At 43.8% G+C, this 19,770-nt stretch overlaps 1 protein-coding gene across 2 annotated transcripts in view; it reads left to right on the forward strand.

Annotated features, from left to right (window-relative positions):
* Positions 1 to 19,085, forward strand: part of GCM2 (GCM transcription factor 2) — a 58,729-nt gene extending 39,644 nt beyond the window's left edge. For both annotated transcript variants that reach the window (XM_085606979.1, XM_085606980.1), the window contains exons 3-5: positions 5,854 to 5,966; positions 9,817 to 9,942; positions 15,248 to 19,085. In XM_085606979.1, the coding sequence (XP_085463105.1) occupies positions 5,854 to 5,966; positions 9,817 to 9,942; positions 15,248 to 16,135 (1,127 nt within the window). In that variant the 3' untranslated portion in view covers positions 16,136 to 19,085. The remainder of the gene's footprint in view (positions 1 to 5,853; positions 5,967 to 9,816; positions 9,943 to 15,247) is intronic.
* The last annotated feature ends 685 nt before the right edge of the window (positions 19,086 to 19,770 follow it).

Raw genomic sequence — 19,770 nt, forward strand, 5'->3', positions numbered from 1 at the left:
CTTGTTACTCACAGTCTTTAGGTCTGAATCACAAAGAATGTGCATTGCTATGCTCTTGGAGTACTGTCTTCCTAGAAAATAACTGGAAGAAGCCAGGAGTACTACAAAAGTAAGTCACACCTACTCACAGCAAAGACTTCCTGAATTGGGCCCCTCAGCTGCAGTGCATCATCTCACCAAGGAAGAAGTAGAAATTGAAAATTCTTGTAGAAGTTTGTAATGTCTCCTTGAATTGAATGGAGAGGATTGTCCTCCAATGAAGGAACCTGGGAGATTCCTCAGCAGGCTTAAACTGCTCAAACTTAAAGTAGTTCTTCATTAGACAAAATGTATTTTGTTTTGGTGTGCTATCACAATATAATTAGGGGTATAGCTTAGTCAATAATATTAGAGGGGTACGACTGAGACTTCCCAACAAGCGACGTAGAGTACCCAACTAAAGAAGACAGTGGGCGGCCTGGGGCATAATTTGTAATGGGGCTGTTAGTGGAATTTTATTTGGCATTTGGAAAAGTAGGGAACATTCGTGGTAGCATTAATAAATGCATACAACCATAAAGTGGATGAACAACTTTGCTACCCAGAATGACAAACTACATGACAAACTACATGACTTGACCATTCTCTCCAAGTAAAAACAAAAGCAGGCTCCATAACAGTGTCCTTTGCTGCAAGGTCGGAAGGGGAAAGCTGGCTTCATAAAGCCTGACAACTGATGATGTATCAAAATGACAATGAGCTCATTCCTTTACTAAGTCAATGGGCCAGAAGAGACTGCTGTTCACTTATACCGGTATAGACTAGAGATCAATTTGAAGATTCAAGTGCACTGTGGACACCACTACAGCTCTGTGTGAAAGCTGGACAGGCCTTTCATTCCACTGGCCATTTCCCCGGTGGGCTGGAGCCAGGGCAAGACTGGCTGTAGTGGGCACTGGGCGATTTCCGGTGGGCCGGAAGGGTGGGGGCTGGTTTTGGACAGGAGGTGGCCGCTTTTGGTAGAGGGGGCAGTTTTTGAGCAACTCTTCAATATCGGTCCCCGTACCAAAAGCAGCAGTAGTGTTTCCCACCAGCACCACCACTGGTCCGACGTCATTTCCGGGGCTGGTTTGTGTTCCCAGTCCGGCCCTGGCTCAAGGCCCCGGAGCTTGGCTTTGAAAGCCCAGTGCCGCTTTTGTTGCTTCTGCCACTTTCCACAGCTCCCTGAGGTTAACCACAGAAGGCATGTGGAGTCTTCAAGAGAGTGAGAGATGGAGAGCGTGAGGGGAGAAAGGTAAAGAGAAAGTGATCAGAGCGGGCGAAGAGAGGAGAAAATGGAAGGATGAAAAGAGAGTGATTGTACATGGAGATGAAGGGATTGGGGTTGGCTTGAGCATTTCTGACAGGGCTGCTTTGGTTCCCTAGTCCTGCTCTCTATGAAAGAGCGAATCAGGAAACAACAGTAAAAATAGTATGAAAACAAAAATTGCACCACTTTCCATAAACTTGCCAGCCTGTTCTCCTATCCAATAAGGGTATATCTTTTATCAGCGTAACATTGCCACTCTTCTGGAAACATCAAGATGGCTGGGTTGAGCAGTAGGAAGATAGAGGCATGAAGTAATGCAACAGTGGTTTTGAACCCCACAGTTCTCACAGAATCACTGGCCTGGGAAGAGCTTCCTGTGCCCGCAAATCAGAAGTGCTTTTTCTGATAGATGCTGGAAGTCGCTGGAGAAATCGATCAGGGTTCTCTGGTGGCCTCACATGGCCTCCTGTTGCCGATGTGTGGAGGCTCCTGATGTATGACCCATGTTCTTATTCGGTGGGAAGGACCATCTTGTAGACCTATTTTTCCACATACAGGTGAGGGGAGGGTAACTACCAGGATGACTCGCCCTCTCAGATTTTCGAGACTGGAGAAAGGGGCCTTGAGAGAGAACATAAATGCATCAAGGGAGGAGTTTGCTTGAAGCATACTGAGGAAGATAAAATGTCTGAACAGTCCCATAAAATCCCTCCCTGTTCCTTTGTGTGTTTTTTAGTATCGGATGAATGTTATGTTCTAGAAATGAGCCGTGGTTATAAAATATGAATAATTTCCTTTTACAATTTTCATCTTGTAGGAGCTTCTTAGAGAAATGGTGCGTGGTAATCAAGACATTGCATTGGTCTAATGGAGTTATGCAGCCTAAAGGCTGTTATTGATATTTTGAGATAATCCCATGCCCCCCCATAAACATTCTTTTCAGTGAGGATGGGAGGCCATATTGCACTTTACTCACATTGTCTGCCGGTGGAGCAGAGCCAGGAAATCATGAAAGCCCACTCCTACACTAGCGGACAAATAAGCTTTATTCCATACAGTTGCCAAGCCTTTCAATGTGCTTATTTAAATACTTTAGGCCATTTGGCCTTTCAATCACAACAAAAGCAGAAGTTTACATTGAAAAGGAAAAAGGATTTAGTTAAATAAACGTGGCAGAAACATAACTCCACTGTACAGCTATTGACAACTATTAAACAAACTTCTTTTGCAGTATCATGTGGCAAAGATTCTACTATGACTTCGAAAAAGGCAAGGAATATTCCTCAGTAAGGACTTGCACTTTGGCTCAGTTGACACCAGACTGCAGAAAGAAAGCCTTTAGGAGTGACTAAGAGATTCAGGGGATTATTTACAAGCCTATTGTGCTGCGTCCGTTTTTCTGACGCACCAGTGGCGCAATGGGCTTGCCCATATTTACAAGGACACGTAAAGTCAACCTGCATGGCTTTTCATGGCCTTGTAAATATATGCCCTTTTCATGCATTACTCGGTGTGAAAGGGGCATTTCATGGGTGTTGCTGTGGATGTTCCCTCGCAACATCCATGGAACTTGACGCATTCCCAGATTTACAACATTTTGTACATCTGGGAACACGTCAGAATCCTATGCCTCACCAGGGGAGGTGTAGGAATGGTACAAAGAGTAGAAATACTTTTATTTCTCCTCGTTTTTTCCTCTTTCTATGCGTGCTGATGCAGCATGCATAGAAAGAGGAAAATGCCGTTTATGATTATTTTTGTGCAGAATGGTGTCCCTTCCTGCACAAAAACAATCCTCCCCGCAACGCAGGCACCTTTGCAAAATAACGCATGGGTGACTGTGCTGGTGCATGGCAGCCAATTGTGTGCCAGCGCAGGGGAAAGCACAGGAATGCATAGTATTGTTGGTAATATGACTCATACCTGCGCTTTGAAAATGATGCAGCACAGCACATCTAAATGTCTTGCGGCGCTGCCTCATTTTCTTGTAGATGAAGCCCTCAGTGCTTAATTTGTCAAGTATTGGGCAATGGACTAATTTTTAAGCCTGGTTGAAATGTGTTTGATTTCGTTTGTCAAATTAATGTAAATGAAACTTCATTACATGAAATTCCAATTTGGCATTTTGCGCTATTTGTTTGCGTGAAATGCATTCTCTTGTCTATATGGGGCACGTGGATGCATTTTGTGATAATCCCACCTCACACAAAATCATGCATGACAACCAACAGCCACTCATATTCTGCTTGCTCAATTTGTTCCAGTGCTCTGTCAATTAGGTTTTCACACTGATGAAATCACAATTATAGAATGTGGCATAATCTGGGCATTTGATCTAATAATTATAATGTGAAACAGAGACGTTGTAAGACATGGGCAAAGTGGACAATAGCTCAGTGCCCTCTCCTTCCAAGGGGCCTCTTGGGAAAGTGAATCTTCTCTGTGTTTGACCTCTGCCTATTCTATTTTTCTGTTGAAACCTCTCTGCGCCCCTTCCTAGCTCTACCTCTAACTTTGTCTGTCTATGCTGTGTTATTTTAAGGATTTTTGGGTTTCCAGGCAAGACATATGTCACCTGTTTTTGTGTGACCCTGCTGAAGATTAACATAATTTAGCAATGTTTGGCATCATGTGGCCTTGAATTAGCAGAAAATGTGTAATAAATTCAAAGTGCATCCATAATGGGGCTCACAAAATGTGTCTTGCTAGCCCCTCCCCCAAATTCTTAAGATGACACTGATGTGAAATGCTGAAAAGTATGCAAAAGTACGTTGCGTAAACGAAATTTCGCCCAGGCCTATGTATATTTTATCTAGTCTTTAACCTAGAGCGAGAGAAAGAATGTAGAGACTGGAGACAGGGGGCAGTAGACAAAGATAGGAAAACAGTGATGGTGTAATAAGTAATTCTGGACAGGATGAAAACATCAAGAAAGTGAGAGCAAAAAAGTCATAGTGATTGCAAGAGCGGCACCATCACAAACCTGTCACAGCGGTTCAAATAAACAGGGCAGGCTTTTTTCCACTCAAGGGGATGATTGAAGATGCAGAAGAAACAATATGACCTGAAGAAGGACTGCTAAGAGAATACTTGCTGGCCTCAACAGATGCAAATAAGCTGATGCTTTGCTTGCTTTGGGACAGATTCACAATGCTCTTTGCACACCTTTTTGTAACTTAAATGTGCTATGACATCGTTTAGGTGCCACTAGGCATGGTAAATGCGAGTTGCGACCCATTGGCTCCCTCTATTCACACTTAAACCTGCCATTTATCTAACACAGTACTGTTTTCAGTCAGTGGTGTTAACGATAATTGAGGGCCCTCCCCTGCAAGATACGTGCAGGGGCCTCATCTGGACTCTATCAGGAGCTCTCCCACCGAAGTGCTGTGCTGAGGGGGCCTCCTGGAGGTTGGGGGCCCCCCTGCACTGTGGGGGCTGTGGGGGTTGCGGGGGTCTTTATTACGCCCCTCTTTTTAGTGTGGCTAATGTTTTGAAACTTACCTGTTTGGTATTACCGCCCTTTGAGACTGTATTGAGACAAAAACCGAGGGGGATATGTACAATGAAGTGGTGAAGTGTGTCGTTAGCCACCAGGGCTTAAAAACACGCTCCAACCCTTCGGAAACGCAAGGCTGCACCATATTTACAAGAATGTGGTACAGCCTTGTGTTTCCCCCTGCAAAGGCGCTAAGTTTGGGTGTCTGCGTGCAGGGGAGGATTGGTTTTGTGTGGGAAGGTGTCCCTTCCTGCACATAAACAATCCTAAAATGCCATTTTGTAACTTTCATGTGTGTGGCTTCATGCAGCACACATGAAAGTTACAAAATGGCATTTTTTTAAAAGGTTTGTTTATGTACAGGAAGGGACAACTTCCTGTACATAAACAAACAATGGCATTTTGCTTTTTCCATGGCAAGAACGAGGAGAAATAATGCATTTCTCCTCGTTTCGCCAACTTAAGACCAGGAGTTTCCTGGTCTTAATTTTGGTGCTTCCTCCTATGTACGCCACCCTTGTACATAGGGGACAGCGTCAAATACAATGTGTGTTGTGGTGGAACACCCACCACAAACCCCACTGCACGCCCCTTTCACGTTAACCATAGCGTGAAAGGGTGCCTTATGTACAAGGCAGCGTTAAACCACGTTAATGCAAGGCCCCTATCGCCACGGGAACGTCACATAAGTGACATTCCCGTGGCGATAGGGGCTTGTACATTTGCCCCGAGAGTATTGTTAATGCTTCTGAACTCACCAGGGATAAAAGTCATGTGACGTCACTTCCTTTGATACCTCTACATGTGAAGGGTCAAAGGTCACGTGACGGCATGTCACTTCACTTCACAACCCGAACCTTGGACTTTTCTTGGTTCCCCAGAATACTCCTGGGTAGGGAATTCTGGCAAAATGCGCACCAATAAATGCCAATATGTTGTACAGACACCTTTGTTGCACAATTTGTGTTTCCAGTGTACTTTCACTCCTGACGTGAATTATGTACAGTACATCATTAACTATTAGACTGTCTCTCAATGCACTGTGATTTCTGTTTATGTTTCACAGAAAAGCTCTGTAACAACTGTAACTCGGCCCTGGAACTGATCCCGTGCCGGGGGCACAGCGGTTACCCGGTCACTAACTTCTGGCGCCTCGACGGCAAGGCCATCTTTTTCCAGGTAGGGGCTGTGCTGCACGTGCGCCTTTGAGCTTTTGTGGCTTCACCAAACCGTCACGTGTCTCCTCACATCACTTAACTGAATTGGTACACTCTAATGTTTATGACCAAATCTAAATAGAAAATTTACCTCGAGTCAAACAGAGGACTTTCGATATTTTACCTTTTTATTTTGCATGTTTTAAACCACTAAAAGACTGTAAAGGGTTTGTAAAAGTGTTAAGCTAATAGACATACCTTCTGTCCCCAAAGATCACGGGGCAGATTTATGTTCCCTGGCGCATCCCTGCAAATCATGGATGCACCAGGGAAGATGCGTCACGCAAGTTAGCCCTTGCGCCACCGCAGATGCGCCGCATTTACAATGCGGCGCATCGTGGCACTAGTACAAGCAGATACGTGACACATCTGCCATCGTAAGGTTGGCGCAGTGCTGAAGTTGCGTCGCAAGTGCGACGCAACTCTAGCACTGTTCCAACCTACCCTATCCCTAACATGGTGCGTCAAGCCTTACGCCTGCTTCAAGCAGGCGCAGGGTTTTGACGCATCAGCGTTGGGAAAGGGACTCAGTGAAATTTTTCAGGGGCGTTCCTGCGACGGAACGCCCCCTCTGAGTAGCAACGCCCACATGAAACCTGACACAGGTTTCATGTGGCGCAGGGCTTTACACCGTGACGCATCTCCATAGATGCGTCACGATGTAAATGGGGAGCAACATGGCGCAGGGTTTACGCCGCCGCTGCGTCACAAAAGTGACGCAACGGCGGCGTAAAAGGGGCGCAAGACCCTCATAAATCTGGCCCCACATTTCTTAATTTGAGAGCGCTTTCTTCTTCCACGTGCCTGGGATGTAATAATCGAGCACCAATGACAGACAACAGTGAGTGCTCTTTGCTATAAGGACCGACAGATTTCTAGGGTAAAACTAGACCTCACCACACCAAAGAGTTACCACAAATAAAATACCTTACGATTAATACTGGCAGTTTGAAGGCAAAGAACAAATAAAATTCACCACAAAAACGCAATTTAGGTGTCAATAAATATTTTCTATAAATGCATTAGACTTGGATTTCAGAATTTATGTCCCATCAAAATCTGCAATTCTTTTCCCAGCACCCTTTAGGCACACATGCTTTTAAATAAGTTGGAATGATATTCGCCTTCCAAAAATGACCAACACATCAATGTGGTACAAGATAATTAAAAAATTCTAACAAAGCTTTAGGTTCACGACTAAAACAGCTACTGCTCGTAGGGCATGTTGAAAACTGTATCAAAAACCTACAAAAACATTTCTACAGTAGGGAGTATGCAAATATATGCAGCTCCACCCACGAAAAAACGTATTAATGTCGGCTGAAGAAGTTAATGCGTTATGTTTTCGAATATATGCGTAATTTCGGCTTGTAAATCAAAAAACCTTTTTTTCCTTCACTGTTTTTATCACTCTACAAACTCATCTTTTCTCCATACAGAATGCCAAAAGAGTAATATGCAAACAATCAGAAATTTGATAAAGACAAAAAAACAATTTTCAAAAACATATATTAATTGATTAACTATTGAAATAGTCCATAATTTCCGCACCTTTTGTGTATATCTTAATTTCTTCTGGAAGAAGCATCCAGAATTCAGTAGAGCTTGGAAACTCGAAGTTTTCGGCACTGCAAACAACCATGGGCCAGATGTAGGAAGCCAATTTGCCCTCGCAAACGCTGAAACCCGCAGAATTTCAGCATTTGCGAACGCAAATTAGCAGTGTGCAATGTAGCACACAATGAGCCCCTCGCAAAATAAGGAATTGCATAATTTGCAATTCCCTATTTTGCGATTGCATTTAAGGAATCGCAAATTGCGATTCCTTAAATGCAATGTAAGTAGCACAAATGAAAGTGCAATTTAGCCTTAAGGAATCGCTAATTACCACCAACTTCAAGTTGGTGGTAATTAGCGATTTCCTTAAAAAAGCACTTTTGTGATTTTTTAAAAGTGCCACGTGGCACACATTCATGGCCTTAGGGTATGTATGTGCACCACATGTGCACACATGCACATTTCAGTGGTGCAACAGGGTGTCCCTCTGGAACCCTTGCACCCTTGAAATTGCGCACGCAATTTGCGAGTACCTATTGGGTACTCGCAAATTGTGTGCGCAATTCCCATTCATTCCTATGGGCCTCGAGGCCCATAGGAATGAATGGGAAGGTATTCCTTGATTGCCAATAGCAATTTGCGATTCGCAATTAAGGAATATTAAGGAATCGCAAAAAATATTGCGATTCCTACCTACATGGCATTTTGCGAGTCCTTAATAGCGATTCCCTAAAAATCGCTGTTAAGGAATCGCAAAAATGCATTTACCTACATCTGGCCCCATATGTGGCCACAAAAGAAAAGGAAGAGTGATAAGAGGTGCTTTCCACGAGGCTTCTGGTGTGGTGTTGACTCATGGGTGGCTGTTGTGTAGAAGATGATTGAAGGCAGAGCTTCTACAATCTATGGTGCTATGTCTTTGCCATTCTAAATGACAGTTCAGCAAAGCCTATGGAAGAAGATTGTTAATAAATGTAAGGAAAGAAATGTTGGTCACAGGAAGTGATTACAATTGAAAAATAATTGCCTGCATCAGCCGCACAAGTCAGGCTTGAATTTGGCCTGCAAAACCAGAAATATCGGAGCATGAGCAGTTTTGTGAAACTTTGTCATAAACTTCGATCTGCTCACACAGATACACTGGATTGGCTAAGCTGGGAGGAAATAAAACAACGGGGGGAATCTGAAAAGCCAAATATTTGGGGTCAATGTCTGAAACAATGTGTGGAAATGCTGGAGTTGGATTCAGACTGAAAATCAGGGTCTGACAAGGCTACGTTTAGTAAACTAGCCAATGTGGCGGCAAAAAGGAAATCATTTATAGAGGATAAAGAGACATTGGTAAAACGTCGGCATGGTTGGACCATCATGAACTCTTTCATACCCTCAAAACCATTGCCCTACCTAGCATCCCACTTCAATGCACTTCTTAAAAACGTATTTATAGCTTATCGGATGGGGATGCATGTCTCAAAAGATCTACTACCATCTTGGAAACCGCCGCATCAGACGAAACAATGTCGCCTTTGCGGATACTATACAGAAACCTTGGTTCATCTTTTCTGTATATGCCCGGCCCTGATAAATCAGAGACGACTTTTATTGAAACCAATTTTAAACGTGCTTAACATTCGAACTTGCAGACAGGCAGTCACATGTTGGCTCAGTGGCTCCTCGATAATTTTAGCTTGCCGTGGAGTCAAATTCCTCGAAGAAGCAATAAAACTCCTTTCTTAATCTCTGGACAGCATAAGTACATCTTCTGAAAGTAAAGAGTATTTATTTCCAGTATTAACACCTTTTAAAATGAAAAAAAGAGGTTTTAGTCATTGTAATTGCATTCACTAGGTGTATTTTGTAATATTTTTAATTAATTATGCAAATAAAGCTTTTGTCTTGTCTTGTCAAAATAATTGCCTTTTAACTACTATGACATGAGTGTTTTCGATTCCTAAATAGTGACACAGTTGGACGACAACCCTGAGCCTTTATTTATTTTAAAACCTCGCTAATACACACGTTTCCACATTGTAGGCCTTCTTGTTCCTGCCATGGATCTAAGGTAAACAAATTCTTGGCAGGTTAGGGTACAGTTAATAAAACAGGTAGGGACAGTATAGAGAATGAAGATATAGTAAAAGCTTTAATGCATGCCACATCAAAATAAAATAATGTTGGTGCTTATTTTACTGTGATAGCAAGATGTCTATTTGTCTGACCTTATCACAACTATGACCACATATCTCTCATAATAGGCAAAAGGAGTCCACGATCACCCGCGACCAGAGAGTAAATCAGAGACGGAAGCACGAAGAAGTGCGGTGAAGAGACAGATTTCTTCTTCTCACCTATCTCAGAAAAAGAGAGCATTAGAGATTGAGGTATGTCAAAAGTAGATATAAATTAACTTTATTTGTTGGCTAAGCAAAGTCTTGACACAAACCAATTTTTTATTTTTATGCCAAAAGTTTTGATATCCAAACAAGACCCATTGTTCACATCCTTCAAACATTTCCTGACCAATACCTTCTCATTAATGAGCTGGCCCCTGTCGAAATATTTTGCTTTCTTGTGCCACAAATAACATCTACCCACCACGACTCCATATCTTGGTATGGCACAAGAATATCATTGTCAAACTATTGCCTGACATAAATATTGTGCTTAAATATAATTTACCAAATTATTGCCTCCATTGGATTTAGAAACAGAAAATCTACACTCAGTAGGATATTAATCAACTAAAGGCTATTTGTGTAAGTAGATATTTCCATATTTGATATTCTAACGTACAACCCTACATCCCACACCTCTCTAGGCAACCATAGTACTGAAAAGCTGCAAAGACTTCCATAATTTCAAACCGGTATATGTGACCACCCCATGTCTTCTTCATGTCAATCAATCAGTCAGGGGATTTAGAGCGCACTACTCACCCGTGAGGGTCTCAAGGTGCTGAAGGGGGGTGGGGGTGCTAGCAGCTCAGTTGGTCATTCGAACAGCCAGGTCTTAAGGGCCTTTCTGAATTGTCGGGCTTCGTCGGATGCGGTGGGGGAGTTTGTTCCAGGTCTTGGGAGCGAGGTAATAGAAGGATCTGCCACCTGCTTTGGCCCTGTGGATGCAGGTGACCGTGGCTAGGGCGGGGTCGTCAGAGCGGTGGTTTCTCTTGGGGCATGAAAGGACATTTGTACGTTGACGTATTGGGGTCCGGTGTTGTGGAGGGCTTTGTAGGCGTGTGTGAGCAGTTTGAAGATTATTCTTCTTTCGAAGGAGAGCCAGTGGAGGTCGCGGAGGTGTTGGGTGATGTGGTCATGGGATGGAGAGGATTGGTCTGACTGCGGCGTTCTGGATGGTCTGTCTTCTCCTTGTTTACGGACCATTATAAATGTGCGGACCCATTGTATTCATATGTTCATGTAAATCCCTCAGACATCCACTAACAAGTTGCAATACTGAAAAATAGAAATAAAGAAAATACAAAGCTGAGATTTCATCAAAGAGAAAAGTACCCAGACTAACCATTTGAGAACGAAGAGCCAAGATCTTTGGAGGAAGGGCCACAGGCAACCAATGACAGCTTCTCCAGAAGGATTTGGTGGTCCACAGCATCAAAGTCTATAAAATCTTGAGAACCTTTACAGACAGACCTCCAGCCACTTCAGCTTGTTCACTCATAAAGATTATGGGGCATATTATCAAGCCAGGCGATAAAATTATCGCTGCTTTAGTGGCAGAAAACTGCCGCTAAAACGGCGATAATGGGCTTGATAATATGCTCTATGGAATTCCAATTGAAGCCCATGTTAGATGTGAAGGACATCTAACATGGGCTTCAATTGGAATTCCAAAGAGCATATTATCAAGCCCATTATCGCCGTTTTAGCGGCAGTTTTCTGCCGCTAAAGCGGCGATAATTTTATCGCCTGGCTTGATAATATGCCCATATAATTTGAAGCAGTGTTTATGTTACGACAAGCATGCAATTGTGTTATAAGTGTAGGTTGTGTCCATCATGGTGGAAGAAATGGGGAGCAGCCATGTTAGCCATGGTGCCCTCCACAATTGAGGAGAGATGACCATCTTGAGGGGATGCATAAGAAGATTTTAGCACAAATGTAGTGACAGGAGGGTCAATTGCATGTATATTGGGCAAGCACTATGGCCCATAAACTTTTAGGACATGAGGAAAATATCCGCCTACACTGTTGTAATGACTTCAAGAGCTTATATCCAGGTTCCCTGAACCCCGAGATCTGGTAGATGCCGCAGGTATTTTTTGCAAATGTTATCAGCAGCAACAATTGCAATAATCAAGTAATGCATGGGTTTTAGTTTGAATCTGCATCAATACACCTTTATTGTTTAAGTCAGACCTGTGAGTGTCCAATATTCTTTATAGTGAAGAGGCAGGATGGCATCCTGTCCGTTCTTATTGCCTCACTGATGTGTTTTACCAATTTTTACCTCAAATCATATTGTTTATACAGTGAGATCCCTGAATAAAGATATCACCGGGTGATTCTTTCTCTCATTGACTTTCTGATTTCAAGTTAAAGAACAGTATCCTTGATGAACACACTTCACGAGGCCATCCACGCCCAGTGTTCTTTTCTTCAGGCTGTCAGTGCTCAAGCAGACAACAGCCATATTTCAATAGCACGTCTCAGATGTGCTAGAAGTCAGGCGGAATATTAGGTAGTGATATCACTTTTTAGTGCCAGAGCCAGTATTTTTGGAACTCTAGGCAAAGTGAGATTTGCCTTCTCACACCTAGGCAATGCTTCCAGACTTCAGACCTGATTCAGAAAGGGCCTCTGCACTCGTGGAGGAGGCCCCACCGTCGTGGGGGAGTCTATGCACTTGTGGCAGAATCTCCACAATGAGAATTCTCATTGCCGAGAGTCCGCCCCAAGTGCAGAAACTGTGGGGCCTTCGCCATGATGCGGAGGCCCTTTGTGAAGCAGGCTTTCAGTCTTACACCTGTGACTGGTGACATTCTTATCTGCTGCATAGCATACTCTTCATGCAGCAAGAGCTCTGTTTATGTTGCTGACTTGTTTGCCTGGACATGGTGGGGAATATTTATGAGAGGGTCCGCCACATTTGCACAAAGCAAAACTCTAAGTCAGATTTTTGAAGCCACACAGTTTTTGATGCAGTCCTAGATTTACAAGACCTTGTAAACCTGGGAATGAACCAAAAAGATACACCTCCCGGGATGAAGTACGAAATATGGAGGCGAGTCTCCATCTGGAAATTCTTCCACCGCAAGGATAGTAGGGTGGGAGGAACTACTCTCAGGATCACAAAGTGTTTCCATAAAAGTTTCCTAACCTGAGAATCCACGTGGCAGGGAAATCTTCCAGATAATCAAACCTTTCCATTCGAATGAGTGTTTTTCAACAAGAAATGCTGGTTCTGTGAACTTCCCATTTAGACGTAGCGATGCTGTGTTTTACGCTGCAGGTAAAGCCTACTGGCAGAAAAAACATGTGAATAGAGTCCATGATGCCAGTCATCCTCTTATCTATTTATAGATATCAGATTTGAGTACTTTTTGCTACTGAGGAAAGTGCAGCAGAGTGCATGCAGGGGAAATGCTGGCTCCATTACAACAGAAAAAAGAAATACATATATAAATAGCCAGGGTTGCAACACTAATTGCTGAATAAGCATTATGGTCACATCTGGACACCGCTAGAGGGGTACTCTATTTATGTCTTTGAATTGAATTGTGTCACTTAAAATTATTGCCACACTGACTCATGTAACTTTTTTTTGTGAAGCATGTGGAGTATCTTTAGACCTGTACATGTTAAAAGGAGCAAAAATACTTAAGCAACAGTCCTGACACTCGCATTTGTTTCTCCTCCTAGTTAACATCTGTGTGCAATTAATCGGGGGCCAACAAACGTAAATGGTAACAAAGCCCTTTGGACACGTTATTATACCATGCACTCAGGTTCACAGCTTCAGTTACCACCAGATAAACCCTGGTGGTGCATGCCTGGCCAAACACAGAAGAAGTGCACCTTGCACTCAACTTCTAGGCTAAACGCAGGGGAAGTTAAATTGGCACGCAAATTATAATATGAAGTAGGGATAACAGATGAGGGACCATTGTGAGACCTGTGGGCTGGGAAAGAAAACTACAATTGCCCTCCCAAAACCAAAGCAGTACCTTCAAATGATGCAATAACAGCCACCATTCTAGCGTTAGAGAATGTCTACATTATCTTGCTTTATTTATTACACTCCATAAACACAACATCAAAATTCAGCTGTTATTTTCATGTTGAAAGACATTTGTCATTGTATACGAAATTGATACAGTATTTTGACTAATACAAACAGTCTCCTACCAACATATTCTCAAATTCCATTTATAGTCATGATTGACAATCGTTCAGTTCCTAGTGGCAGCGCATAATTCGTTTGTTGTTTACTAGGCAAACTCTCCATTTAAGCAAGATAGAGGGAGGTAGGGCCAGCAAAACAGCTTGCTCCCCAAAAGAACCATGCCAGTGCAACTCAATAAAGGGAAACCCCCTGGCACCCAATTGAAGGGATGAGCTTGGGCAACCGGGAAGAAACTCCTCCTTAGTTGGGTGCAGCGTGCACTGGCAGTCCTCAAAGGAAGGCAGGCAGCAAGATGTCCACCAGGGCATGTTTGATCATTTTAGGCTGTACTGCTGACCCTGCTGACTGCCCAGGCTACTCTGCTGCTCCCGCCAGGCAACCAATCTTTGCCACCCACGGGTAACTAAACTCACGAAATTTGAATGATGCGGCCACAGTTGGACCGCTGAGCCACACCGGTCCATTCTGGCCCGCACCTGCCTTCAGGGCCTTTTGATGTGGGGTTGTGGCCCTTGTCCAAAAAGGATGCAAAGGCAATTTGCTCCTTCAAGGGCCTGATTACAAGTCAGAGGGAGTGGTATTCCTTGGGGGTGCTGCTACACCCGATCACAGCTGACCCAGTGTTCCCGTACCCAGACTCACTGTGTGGGAACAGCGGGCCTCAAAACGACACCTAGTAAAATTGCATGGGAGTTAGGGCAGGACTGAGGGCATCTGAACACCCTGACTCCCACCCGGTGCCTGTAACTCCAAAGGGAAGCGTGGAAAGCCCCCCTGCCTTTTAGCAGCATCCCTACCACGGACGCTCTTAAACACCCTGCCCCCTACTCCCTGACACACCCCATTCACCCCATACCAGTTTACCACCTGCTTAAAGTAGGACGTAAATGGTAGTTGAAAATTGCCTTTTATTAACTGCGGAATAGGGGTCCTACTTAGACTTTTTACTTGATAGAACCTGGTGTCAGCAAGTTATTTTGCACTATGGCCAAATAACTACTAACAGCCACAATCCGCATGGGCATAGCAGCAGGAAATGTTAAAAATGGCCAACCGGTATCCCAGCACGTACATGCGGCTAACTCGTATTTTGCCTTTAGCAGTGACTTGTAGAGGTCTCAGTGATTGCCTAGGTTTATTGGCCACTAATGGTGGCAGAAGAACACTTTCAGCTCACAGTTTTAGAAACTTTTACCATAGTTTTGAAATGTGGCCTCAAAGGTTGCTCACATATGACAGGAGTGATAAACTTGTTGTTTTATTTCTTTGTGAAAACAGTATATTGGCTGGAAAATAAATAATTCTTATATTTGGTTTTCATTGCAGACAGGAAGGTATCACGACAGCGGTGGCCATTTTAGCAACCTCCATCCTTTGTCGTGCCTGGAAGGCCCAGAGCGCTTTGGCATCATTGCTGACTCAAGTTTCCCAGTTCCCGCTCAGCATTACCCATCCTTTCAGAACCCAGAGCTTTACAAAGCCACTTATGACTCAGCCAGCTTTCAGGGGGAGGCGGTGTCACCATTTCAGAAGTGTCCTAATCCTAGAATCTATGTGCCAAGGACACCATGCAGTTATGAATTCACCGTGCCCGGTTACTTAGGCTCCAGTTCTTACCCAGCATTTTACAAAGATCTGAACAATGGCCCTGCGGATTCTGACCACATTCCCTTGAGTGTGCCCCAACACAGCTCCAGTGCCCTCAACGTCCATGATAGGAGTTGTGAAGTACCAGGCAAACATCACGGATGGAAACAAATTTTTGGAAAAGCTGGTTATGGAGATCGAAATGACTATGGACAGATCCAAGCCACCACTGGACACCCGTATTACAAAGGGGACTACACCTGCAGGTATGGTAGCACCCCTTCTCCAGCTGCCCCGGCCCTGCAAACTGTGATCACCACCACCACCAAGGTGTCCTACCAGGCGTACAAGCCGTCGGTGGTGAAGTTCACAGACAATACGTGTGAGGGCAAAAACCTCCAGAACTGTGGCCACCTTCCAGACAACACCCTGGAAACAGGGTACCCGGAAGTCAAAGTGCAAGAGGACTTTGGAGTGATCAAGACGGCGCTGGGTTACCAGCAGGATCCTGTCCCTATCAAAAGTGACCGGCTTGAGAACCTGGACACGTACCGATACCCATACACGGGAAACAATTACCCAGAGCGCCTTGGACATTCATTTCCATTTGAAAACAGTGACTTTTGAGCGTTGAAATGAACTCTGGAGACTGGATTAAAACAGATTTGAAATTGTACATTGAGAGGTGAAGATTTGTTAAATATGTAATTTTTACTCCTTGTTTAATTTTGAATCATATTTTACTTTGAGTCCTAGCTTCAGGAAGTGAACTTGCTTCATTTACATTGGAGCAATTGGTTTATTTATTTAATTGTTGAGCCCCGTCACAACTATCCTATGCCTCTCTTCATTGCACAACCAACTCATCCTTCTCCTCAGTGAATATGTGGGAGCCAGAAATTGGAGGAATCCACACAGGGGCTAGAGCAGGATTCAAAGACTCTGGGCTGATCAAAGTGTAAGGTTTTATGTCCTGAGCTAAGATGACCCTCTCGAGAACCCCCAAGAGTTTACGTCTTCCCACCACCCAACTTGAACAACCTGTTATCAGCTCCAGTGTAGGGGGTAGCAGGAAGTGGAGTGCCTTGATGCTTTCAGCATTGCCACATTGGATGGGGTTCATACCTGCCAACTTGAAGAACAATCTCACCGTGTGAGGAGGGGTGGGGACTTGAAAGGGGTGGGGCATTATGCTGAGAAGTACTTACAAGACACTTTTGAACCCCACCTCGCCGCCAAGCCCCCTCCTCCCAAAAAAAGAAAAAGCTAGCTGTTGCCAATGTCCCGGAGTGCTTTCACACCCCTTAGTGGACTTCGGCAGTTCAAAGCCTCAGAAAACCACTATTTACAGTGGTTTTCAGCTCATTTTCCGTGTCACAGTGTGATATTGGCTGTTCACTGGGAGATCGTGCGATGGGAGCCGATATTGTGTGTCACATGGTGGCACTGTGTGAGTTGGCAGGTATGGTGAGTTCCCGTCCCAGTGCTTGGCTTTAACCCATGCATTCGGGCTTCTTTGCCAAGAACCAAAATGTGTTCCTTTATGAAAGTATAAACTCCTGCATGGGTTGGAGTTCAACTGCCTGCAGTTTATTAACGTTTTCACAATACATGCACCGCTCACAGGCAAAGCAAACCAATTTTAAAATTCTTTATGATAAATATAGTAGCAAACATGGCAACAATCCTCCTCCAATGATCAGGGAAAGTTGAAATCTATCTGAGGTGTTCTGTCTTTGAGGTACCGTCTATGCTGGATGGCAGGCTTAACTTGCTAACCACTGTTAGTACTTGTTAGCTGCCCCCCCGACAGCCTTGGTCGGCGAGTGCCGTGTCTGTTTTAGGGTAACTCCACCTGTTCCAATTCTAGTCAGCATTCCAAGGCCTACTGTTGGAACCCATCCTCTCCCATTGGTCCCTCTTTCTGACTGGGCGGGACTCCCGTCAGCTTGAGCATCATCACTAGATTACCACTCATGTCATTACGATGCCTTGTCCTTCTTCTGTTTTCCATTTGGCGATGGTAGGAGGCTGCAAGCTGACAGCCCTTACTGTGGCTCACTTCTCCACGGAGATACTTCAGTTGCCACCTGGCTGCCCCCTACTTGTTAGTTCAAGGATAGCGTGCCAATTGCTTTATTCTTGGTCTTGCACTCTTTATTTCGGAATTGGTACTGCCCCATTGGTAGGCTTTGTGAAACTCACCTCCTCCACTTCCGACTGGCAACACCCCTCCTTTTCTCCCATGTTCTTTTGTCGCAGACCCTTTGTGCTACGCTTGAGCTTTCGGGCCTCTGATGCCCCCCTACATAGGAAGGCCTGCATTAAACTATGCTGTTCTCCACTTTGGTACATCTGCTGTGCATTCACAGCTTTATGGCTTTTGATATGCATGACCAGAGCACACCATGGCGTACCCAGAATTCCGAAATTCTCACCTGCACCTCAGTAGATGCGCTGTATCACTATGGTACGTCACACGTCATTAAGATTGTCACAGCTCTGTCATTTGAAATGTGTAAAGGGGGATCTGACGCTCTCTACAGTAAAGGGCTGCGGTTGTACAGTTTTCTGATGGCGTTTCATATTTCTGTAGCTAAAACCTTATTGCAGGCCTTTTGTAAAAGTGCTTCAATAAAATGTACAGACCTAAACCTCTGACTGCATGTTCACCTTTCTTCTCTGCTTGACGGATCTCAATGGGAAGTGCTTAGGTGATCAGGTTTTCTAGTTGAACTTTTGCTGTTTTGTTTGTTGTATAGGATGAATTTGGGCATATTGCCTAGTGTTTTTGAACCCTGCCAAAGCACTAGGAACCAAAATATTTTTCACACAAATATTGCCAGTGTGATCTAGGGGTCAGCCCCTGCCCCGCAGCTCTGCATCCCTGAGCTTCAGGTAAGTCTCTTAAGCTGTGGCCCTGAATGCCCCATTGAATGAGTATCAGGCGTTACTGGCCACATCAGATATAACATATGGTAATCAATCACTCATGCGTTACCAGGGACAAATCATCTAGGTCATTTCTGGAGTATTTTGGGCCTGATTTACAAAGATTACATTTGCAAAAATTGTTTGCAAATTGTGCAATGTTTGCGATTGCAATCTGATTTTGCAAACTGACTTATTTACTAAAAGATCAGTTCACAAAATATCGATTTGCAGGGGGTCGGAGAATAATCTGCCTAATTATTATTCTTTAGGCAGCTTGCAATTTGGTACCTCCTGTGATTGGTTATAATCACAGTCATGGTGGCCAGCAAGGAACAGTAGATCATAATCCCTGAGATTTGATTCCAAAATGGTAGCCTGAGTTCCTTAAAGGAAACAAGGTTGCTTCCATTTTGGCAAACTTCGCTGAAAGCAGGCAGTGGTACTCTGGGGCACTGCCTCCTCCCTCTGAAGTTGTCAATCCAATTCCTAAAGGGGCAGGGGACACCAGGGTAAACCCCTTCTCTTTGCGAATCAGTTACACCCCCAACTCAAGAGTCTGTAAATCATCAATGCTTTGCAACTAGAATGACAATTGCAAAGAATTGATACATACATCAGGGTCTGAATCGCTATTTTGAAAGGACACCCAAAACACGTTCCTTTCCAAATAGTGATGCAAAGACCGTTTCTAATCCCATTTGGAGATTTGCAAAACTTTTAAAATCACTAAATGGGTTTAGTACATACAAAAAACCTTTTTACCACTCACAAATGATCTGATTTAGTGAATGGATGGGAGGGTTTGCAACCAGTAAAAATATTTGTAAACCCTGCCCGTTGTCTTCTGTAAAAAAGCCCACTATTGAAATTTTACATTAGAGAATCAGTGTGTCAGAAACACTGATTCCTGCATGTTATTCCCTGTTGCATATTGGTCTATATGGGATAGATCTATGATCCCCAGTAATACTTGAATGTGGTGTAACTAATTCCCCAGTATCAGTAACATCTAATATGGTATTGCTAGAACTTAAATCCTGGTAGCTGGTAATGAGGACATGAAAGGGTAAAGACAGCCTGGAGTCAGCACAACAATGGGCAACCATAACAGGTTTGCTTAAATCACACGTCCTAAGAGGAGAGGTTAATGAAATAAAACACATATACATTAAATTATGGGATGGAGAGCATAAAATATCAGCCCTCAAGTTCCCAAATATAATGCAAATGTCAAGTATTTTTCAGAAAATCATCAGGGCTTGATATGGAGGGCCAACCTTCAAGAAAGGCAAGTGAATTCATGTAGCAGATTGTCAGTAGTAGAATCT

Source organism: Triturus cristatus, chromosome 5_2 (assembly GCF_964204655.1).
Source record: "Triturus cristatus chromosome 5_2, aTriCri1.1, whole genome shotgun sequence".
Taxonomy (NCBI): domain Eukaryota; kingdom Metazoa; phylum Chordata; class Amphibia; order Caudata; family Salamandridae; genus Triturus; species Triturus cristatus.